The following is an 8,247-nucleotide window of genomic DNA, read 5'->3' on the forward strand; positions in this document are numbered from 1 at the left end:
GCGGGCGGGTGGGCAGTCAGAAACTTGCTCGGTTCCACAGCCAGGTGCCTGCCAGCCAGCGCTCTGTCTGCCCCTTGCTTAGAGGATGCACCTCAGAATGCTGGTGGGCCGAGTAGTGGCTTCCCTCTTGATGATAACACTGGACTTTGTACGTAGCGTTAGGGCCTTGGGACAAATTAGCGGTTGTGTTGTGTTTTTCTTCGTTTGTCCATAAACCCGTGACAGCCCTGTTTGCCTGGATCTCCGCCCGCATTCCTTTGCAGACAATCTTTTGTTTTCCTTTACAAAACCCACGCTTGGGTTTTTTGAACATTCTCACCTGTAAATATGTATTTTTGGAAATCTCTGTTGAAATGATCCTCTCGCATGTTCCAGAAAGTACTTTATTCTGTCCCACACCTATGTAACACTTACATGTCGTCCCCTGAATTCTCCGCGTCTGCCACCTGTCGCCCGCTTTCCCCGTGGCTCTGAGTGCAGTTCGCCCGTCGGTCATTTGGTGTCGCCATTTCTGTCCTCACAGGAAGCTGAAATGCTGCGGTCCATCTCCTTTCACCCTTCGGGAGACTTCATACTGGTTGGGACTCAGCACCCCACGCTTCGGCTTTATGACATCAACACGTTTCAGTGTTTCGTCTCTTGCAACCCTCAAGACCAGCACACCGATGCCATCTGCTCTGTGAATTACAATCCCAGTGCCAATATGTACGTGACTGGCAGCAAAGACGGCTGCATCAAGTTATGGGATGGCGTGTCAAACCGATGTATCACCACGTTTGAAAAAGCACACGATGGCGCTGAAGTCTGTTCTGCCATTTTTTCCAAAAATTCTAAATACATCCTCTCGAGTGGAAAAGACTCTGTAGCCAAACTCTGGGAAATCTCAACAGGACGGACACTGGTCAGATACACAGGTATGTGCAAGACTCATGTCGCTGACGTTTCTGTAGCATTTCCCAGGCCTCGATTAGGTCTTCACGGGAGATCCGTGTTTAATGCGCCTGCACTGAGGGGGGCGGAGGTCCCGTTTTGAGGAGAAGAGGAATAGGCCAGACCGTTTAGCCCGCGCTGCCCGGAGTGAAATGCAGAGCTGTAGCCAGAAGCCAGTTCCTTTCTCTCCCGGTGCACACATCTTCGCCCAGGCTAATTCCAGGCCAGCAACACTGGCGAGCCTGGGGGTCCGCTTCACCGTGGCCCACACTCCCCACAAAAGCCCGAAAGCAGCCCAGAGAAAGCCTCAGTGGACCTCGATGGGTGGGTGGAGACACTGACCCTACTCTCCAGCCCAGAGGTCGGTCTTGGCCCAGCTTTAGGCCCTGGGGTAATCGGCAGTTGTGTGCAGGCCGTGTTCTCAGCGCGGCGGCAGCGGTAGCGCCAGGGGAGACCGCCGGTGTTCGGAGCTTAGATACAGTGGCCCCGTTGAGACAGAAAAACCGAGACTGAGTTCATCCCCTTCCCAGTCACTCACGTTGGCCACTAATTGTAATAGCTGGGCCACCTCTGAGCGCCTTCCATGGTGAGGCCTGTTGGGGCTTATTGGCAGGAGCAGTGTTTGAGTCCTGGCATGTGTGGTAGCCAGTGTTTCTTAAAATACTCTGTCTCGCTCTCCGGTACCTGTCGCAGCAAGTACAAGACTCCTGGAAACTTCAGCTGGCTTCCTCTGTTCTGAAGGAATCTGGAAACCTCCACTGCTGTGCCTGGACGCTCCTGGCCAGGCTGTTGTGGGGGCTCTGCTGGGCGGCCTGTGAGCCACTAGGGGGCAGCACTGCCCCCCAGCGGGCGTGGCAGCCACAGCCCTGCCGTGCAGCTCTGGCGCAGGGGACCCGCTGGCAAGTGTCGGAGCGGTTTGGGAAATAGCTCTGGTTACCTCTGCTTAGGACTGTGTGCTGTTACAGAGAGCCACAAGTGTTGACCAGAAACGAGGGCGCCTCCCCGCGCAGAGGCACAGCCGCTGGTTCACTTTGTGAATGTTTGGGGAGTTTCCTCGTTGAATGTGGTTGGTTTTGGTGCAGAGCTGGGCCTGATTTTTCAGAAAGTATCACGCTGAATTTATATGCAGATTCCCTTTTTTCTCATTTACAGGTGAGATGCTTGTCAATACTAGCTGTTTCTGATTTTCATGTTAGAATTCAGGAGTTCTTGAAAAAAGGAAAAATTACCAAGAAAACATTAGCTAGCTATTTTGATGTTAACAATTAAGTTGGAACAAAGTTAATGTGCTGACTCAGTGGGTAAATAGACATGGCAGGTGTCTGAGAAACATTTCAGGAGATCACATCTTACTGAGGCATGTCGCTAGGGAAGAGGCTTCTGAAGCCTGGTGCCGGTCCCAGTTGTAAATACATCTACTGCTGCCCACTGTTTGCACTTGGAGAAATCCCACGGGGATGTCAGCGGAGGGCGGCTCCCAGCATCCTCCAGGGCGGGCAGCTCGGGGCACGCACTTGCGTCCTTCCCTAGCACGTGCTGGGCGCCCGTGCGGCCAGGCTGTGCAGGGTGCTGCCCTGTCTGCCCCCACAGAGCAGGGGAGAAAGCTCGGCTTTGGCACCCAGGGCCTCGCCCAGCCGCACCACGGGTCGCTGTCGGGCGCACGCGTGATGCCAAGTGGGGGTCTAGGAGCCTGCTCACACTCCGTCTGCACCACCGAGCGCAAACCGCGTGTTGTGCTGCTGCTGCGCGTGCTGTCCGCGGCTCGCTCTGCAGACGCGGCACTGAGGTGCTCGGAGAGGCCGTCACCAAAGTACTGGCCGCCGGACAGGGTTGTAAGTACAGTTGTGTGTGCTTGCGCGTGAGCCCTGTGGTTTGTCTTAGCCATGAAGAGGACGGAGACCTGCCTTTGGGGAGCAGGCGTTCGTGCAGACAGCACCCTGCATGGGAGTGGCCGCCTAGGGAGAGACGCGTTCTCGACCGCGCGTGCGTCCCGAGCTCTGCCGTGTTAAGTGCCTGGTGGGGAGAGAACTATTAGCTAAGTAGCGGTGCTTGAGGCCGTGGGGCACTTGCAGCGGGAAAAACCGGGAAATGCACCAGTGACGAAGGATCAAAACACATACATGCCTGGCCGCAGGCCGGCAGCCGTGGCGTCCCCAGAGCCGCGCGGTGGTTGCATGTTATGCCAGTAACTTTGAGATGCTGCTTTAGCCAGCAGGTGACGGAGCGGCTCTGAGGGCCTGGGGGGCGGAAAGGCCCTAACCTCTCTCCCCCACAGGCGCAGGCCTCAGCGGACGGCAGGTGCACCGGACGCAGGCCGTCTTCAACCACACCGAGGACTACGTGCTGCTGCCGGACGAGAGGACCATCAGCCTCTGCTGCTGGGACTCGCGCACGGCCGAGCGCCGGAACCTGCTCTCCCTGGGCCACAACAACATCGTGCGCTGCATCGTGCACTCGCCCACCAACCCCGGCTTCATGACGTGCAGCGACGACTTCAGGGCGCGCTTTTGGTACCGGAGGTCCACCACGGACTAGAGCCGCCGGCGCCCGGGCCCTGGGCTGCCCCCCGGCCCCACGGTCCGTAGTAAGTCGCTGCCCCGTCTCCGGCCCCCGCGCTGCCACCTCCGCGTCCTTCGCGGACGGTGCAGAGGCTCTTTCTACCTGGATGTGGAGTCACGGTGGGAAGTGGGACCGCAGCCGCTCGTTCTGCCCGCGCCGTACGGCAGCGCTGCGCCGATTCTGTAAATGCCGGACTTGCTGTTTCTCTGGAATTTCTCAATCACTTGAAGAAGCGTAAAGCATTAAAGTGCTTTCTAGACCTCAGGGGGTCTGTCGTGAGGATTTCATTGGTGGTGCTGTCCACTTGCGATCCTGTTCTGCGCCCTTCCTGCTCAGGATGCATCCTAGCAGGTGGCAGGGCGCACAGCTCGGGAATCGGGAGCTCGGTGCCTGGAACGCCTTTGGGAGAGTCTGTGGATTCCGCCCTAGGCGCCGTCCTGCCAGAAAGCTCAGGCTGCGACCTGGTGTCACACAGTTTCCACGTCAGTAGCATGAGTGGCTAGTTCCCTGCAGTCAGGAGTGTGGCTTCACGCCCATGCCCACGCCGTCCTCGCTGCGAGCCTCGCTGGCTGCGGTAGGCGGTTGCTGGGTGACGTGATCCCTTTGCTGGGTGCGCCGCGGGTGCACCTGTCTGACTGGGAGGCCTGGCGCCCCCAGGTGTGCTCGCTTCAGGAAGACCACCGCGCACAGACTGTCCTGTGTCGTGCTAAATCTTGTTTTTCCTGTTTTGGTGAGAACGGTAGCTGCTCCTCGGAGATGCGAGGGACAGCCATGCTGTCTGAGGTTTCTGCACTCATCCGGCTGACACGGGTTGCTTGTCTTTTTTTAAATCTCCTTAGGAAGCAGCCACCTCTTCATCTGTGTCAGTGGACCCTGGATTCCCTCACCAATATAACCTTCAGTTTATGCTTAGCCCCAAGTCCACATACCTCATTCTCTAGGTGGAAGCACCTAGAAATATAATCTGGGGTCGTTAGATAGAGATTTAAATTAAGGTTACAGTGATTGCTCTACCCTACAGGGGCCTTGAAGCCTTCTTGAGGTTACAGTGGGGGGCACTTGAGGTCTTGGGTCTAGAAGCCACTTGAAGCACTCGTGACGGGTTAAAATAAAAGTTCAGGTTTTTAAAGAACTACCTTTTGGCCATCGTGAGTTTCAACTTCATTTTGTGTTAAATTCAGTGCTTGAACTTGGCCGTCTGTTGAAAACTGAAAGGTGCCGTTGCCTAGGAACAAGGACCACCGCTTCACCAAAAATGCTGCCCGGAAATCTTGCCTTCAGCCTGACGCCGTGAGGCAGGGTGCCCCCTGTTCTGCCTGGCCCCAGCCCCACGGCCACCTGGGCTCCTGACAGTCCGTTGGGCCCGTGACTGGCTCATCCTGCCGGCAACGCCTGCCGCTCACGGGGGCGGCGCAGCGGGGGACCCGCAGCGTACGCCGTCGGAGCCTCGGCGTCCCCTAAACAGACCTCCTCTTTCTCTCTTTTCAAAGTCACGTTGATACCTGGCCTGGCGCACGCGGGTATGGTCCTCGGGCCGACGCCCCTCTGGCCCGCGCCGCACGGGCCCTGGGGTTCACGCGGCAGAGACTTTCCAGGCAGGCCGAGGCTGACGACTGCTGTGTTTTTTTAAGATACGTGATTTCTAAAATAAACCTTTTGTATGGAACGATCATGTAAGCTGCCTCGTGTTTCTTAGCGCTCACTTTGACGTCTGCGTGTCTGAACACACGTTCTCCGGTGGCGGCAGGGACGCATTGCCGTGTCCTGCTCTGAGATTAGTCTCCGTGGCCGTGTGTCCTCGCTGGTCTCTGTTCTCAGAGTGCACATGACTCTGCTTCTTCAGAACATTTAGCCAAACCTCCCTTTTGCCTTAAACGACTTGTGGAGTCGTCCAGGCTCGATTCTGCCACTGCCGTTTAAGGCATAAGACAGGTCATTTCTGGGCAATAGAGTCATTGGTGGTAATTAAAGAAGCTCATCAGGAGAACCCCCAACACGTGCTTCAGCCAATAAAGTTCCCATTTCACTTTGTTTTGACACACCATGAAAGCATTTCAGTGGGGAACCCGGGTTTCTGAAAACGGGGTGGCCAGGTACTCAGAACCCCTTTCCGCCCCCGGCTTAAACCCCGAGAAGGAGCTGATCTCTAGATTACTGAGTTAGCAAGACGGAACGTCAGGCAAAGCTCCCAGGGCAAGCAGCTGGGAGGTCAGCAATGTCAGCAGCCTGCTGGGCTGCTGGACCGACCCGGGAAGGAAGTCCGGAGCCCAAAAGGTGCCCCTCTGGGAGGCTGAGCTGGGCAAAGCCCTGGAAACCTGGCTGGCCCCCGTTAGGGGGAAGGGGCTGGGGGCTGTCTCTTGGGGTCCCACCCACAAGCATCCACCCCTCGAGCAAGGAGGAAAGGAACCATCTGTGAGTGGCTTGAAGAAAAGCAGCCCGAGAGCTCACAGTCCCCCCAGGCAGCAGCGACTGGGAGTGCCCAGCAGGCCGGCACAGCCCCAGCCCTCCCCTCCTGGTAAAGCTGGAAAGGGGTTCACAGCCTAGTGAGGAACTGGCTACCAAGAGAATCTGCTGAAGCAACTGGAAGAAACCAGTTCCTCAGGTGACCTGAGACTGTTTCAAGAACTCAAGCAGGAGGCCTCCCTGGTGGTGCAAAGGGTTAAAGCACAGCACTGAAGCTGGCCACAGCCCCTGCAGCAGAGTCCAGTCCCAGCCAGGGAGCGACCCCCTGGGCGCAGCAGACCTCCTGTCTCCCTGCTGCTCCCCTCCAGTGGATTTCAATCAGCCTGGTCTGCTCCCCACTCTGTCTCTGGGGAACCCTTACACTGGCCTATACCCCAGTTCTTACGTGCATAAAGCTAAAAAAAAAACTCCAGTGGGGCAACTGGTCGGGACAATCTGAGGCCTCAGAGGCGATCTGGTGATCTGAGCGAGGACAGGTGCAGCTCGCTGAAACGCGGGCAGACTTGAGAGCTTCTGTCCCGCTTTGGCCCTGTGTCCCGGGCTGGTTCCCTGCCTCCAGCCCCTGGGGGCAGCTTCCACCGTGGAGTCCCCTCCCCTCTCACCCTTTCATGCTGGTAAAGGTCTGGAGTCTGACTCTAATGTCCAGTATGGATTGCCCAGGGCTCAAATTCTCCCAGGCCAGGAGCGTGGGGAGCCGAGGTGAGTGTCCGAAACCGAGGTCAGCGGGGCCTCTGCGAGGGAAGGCACCACGCACTAGCTCCAAGAAGGACGTGTCACCCCAGAGTGCCATTCTCAGGCGCGTGGAGAGGGGACGGGAGCGCAGCAGAGTGCCCCCAGTATGGTTCTCTTGAGCGCCTCTGTCTCAGCTTGCAGGCTGTGAGGTGTTACGAAAGCCGCCCCGTTTCCTAGAGGAATCCCCCACGCGGTGTTTGTGCATCCCAGCCTCACTCGTCTGAAGTCCAGGGACGCTGCGATGAGATGACTTGAGGCTTTTCGTTGACAGCAATGACAGGATCGAATGCCAGACTGAGAATCTACGGACCTGATCGCGACGTGCCTGTGCCTATGAACCTGGTTTATTTTACTCTCAGTCAAATCTTACTATTTTCGTGTCTTAGTTTTTTGATTTGTTTTGTTGTGTCTTGGCGGGTTTTCTTACACGGAAAACGAGGCGTCGGCCGACAGAGGGCCGTCCGCGCCACCGCAGCCGGAAGCCTCAGGCCTCGGCCCCCTGGGCCTGCTGGGCCTTCATGGAACTTGCTGCCGCCACCCTCCTCCTGCACGCCCATGTGGTGGCGGCCTCGAACCAGCGCTGCCTGTCCCCTAGCTGGCCCTCCCTGAAGCTCCCCCCATGGCTGTCCCTCCCCACCTCCACCCCGCACCCCGCCCCCTCCGCAGCGGCTCTGACCTGGGGGGGGGGGGGCCTCCCATCTGTAACACATCAGTGAGTGCTTGATCCCTGAAGTTTGGGTCCAACCAGGATGCCATTTGCAAGTATGGGTCTTGTGGGCCAGAAAAAGGTCAACGGCTCCCTTTGGCCTAGGCGGCCAGCTGCCCAGACATGGGGGCACTGCTCCGAGCAGATGGGCTGCCCTGATGAGGGAGGCCGCCAGCTGGACACGAGCTGGAGCCAGGCTCAAGGACGGGACCAGGTTATAAACGTGAAACCAAGACGCCACTGTGCACAGCAGCCATCTGCCTGCTGTCGGTCCCTTTGACCGTTTCAAGTCTGAATGGAGGGAAAAAAAAAACCTGGCGGGTAACGAAGTGCAATGTCCGCTGTGGCTTCTAGAAAGTCCCCAGTGCACCAGGAGACTGAAGAGCTAGCGTCTACATGGCTGTGTGCCTCTAGAGCAGGGCTGAAGGCGGGGGCAGAGGCTGTCCAGAGGGCACTCATGGGTTGATGAGTGTGTCCCCCCCTGCCAGGGCTCAGGGGTGAAGGTGCCGGGGACCATACATTATGCTAGTGAAAGTAGGAACTTCAGCCTCTAAAGCAGAAGAGGGGGGTTTTTCTTCTCTTGTGGTTTCATGCAGCAAATGTGTGACAGTCCCTACTTATAGACGTGACAGGCGTCAAGGAAGGACTGTGCCCTCCTCGCCTTCCCCTCCCTCTGCCCTGACGTTCAGTCTTATCGCGCCTTCCAGACAGCCGGCGGCTGGCAGGACCTCCGACAGTTCCCCAAGTTGTCAGACAGCTGTGTGGAATTCGGTTTCTGAGCAGCTGAGGCCCGCGGTGACGTTGCATAATCCCTGCTGGAGCCGGAGCCCGGGGGTAGCAGCCCGGGCACAGAGCAG

The 8,247-nt window shown here is 57.6% G+C and overlaps 1 protein-coding gene across 4 annotated transcripts in view; it reads left to right on the forward strand.

Moving 5' to 3' along the window:
* The window catches only part of CSTF1 (cleavage stimulation factor, 3' pre-RNA, subunit 1, 50kDa), a 9,654-nt gene extending 4,512 nt beyond the window's left edge, over nucleotides 1–5,142 (forward strand). For 3 of the 4 annotated variants that reach the window (XM_012728449.1, XM_004686905.2, XM_012728450.1), the window contains exons 5-6: nucleotides 524–914; nucleotides 3,206–5,142. In XM_012728449.1, coding sequence (XP_012583903.1) covers nucleotides 524–914; nucleotides 3,206–3,465 — 651 coding nt within the window. In that variant the 3' untranslated portion in view covers nucleotides 3,466–5,142. The remainder of the gene's footprint in view (nucleotides 1–523; nucleotides 915–3,205) is intronic. The other variant, XM_012728451.1, reaches the window with a different exon arrangement.
* Nucleotides 5,143–8,247: the final 3,105 nt, after the last annotated feature.

Source organism: Condylura cristata, unplaced genomic scaffold (genome assembly GCF_000260355.1).
Source record: "Condylura cristata isolate star-nosed mole 26May11 unplaced genomic scaffold, ConCri1.0 scaffold00022, whole genome shotgun sequence".
Lineage (NCBI taxonomy): Eukaryota > Metazoa > Chordata > Mammalia > Eulipotyphla > Talpidae > Condylura > Condylura cristata.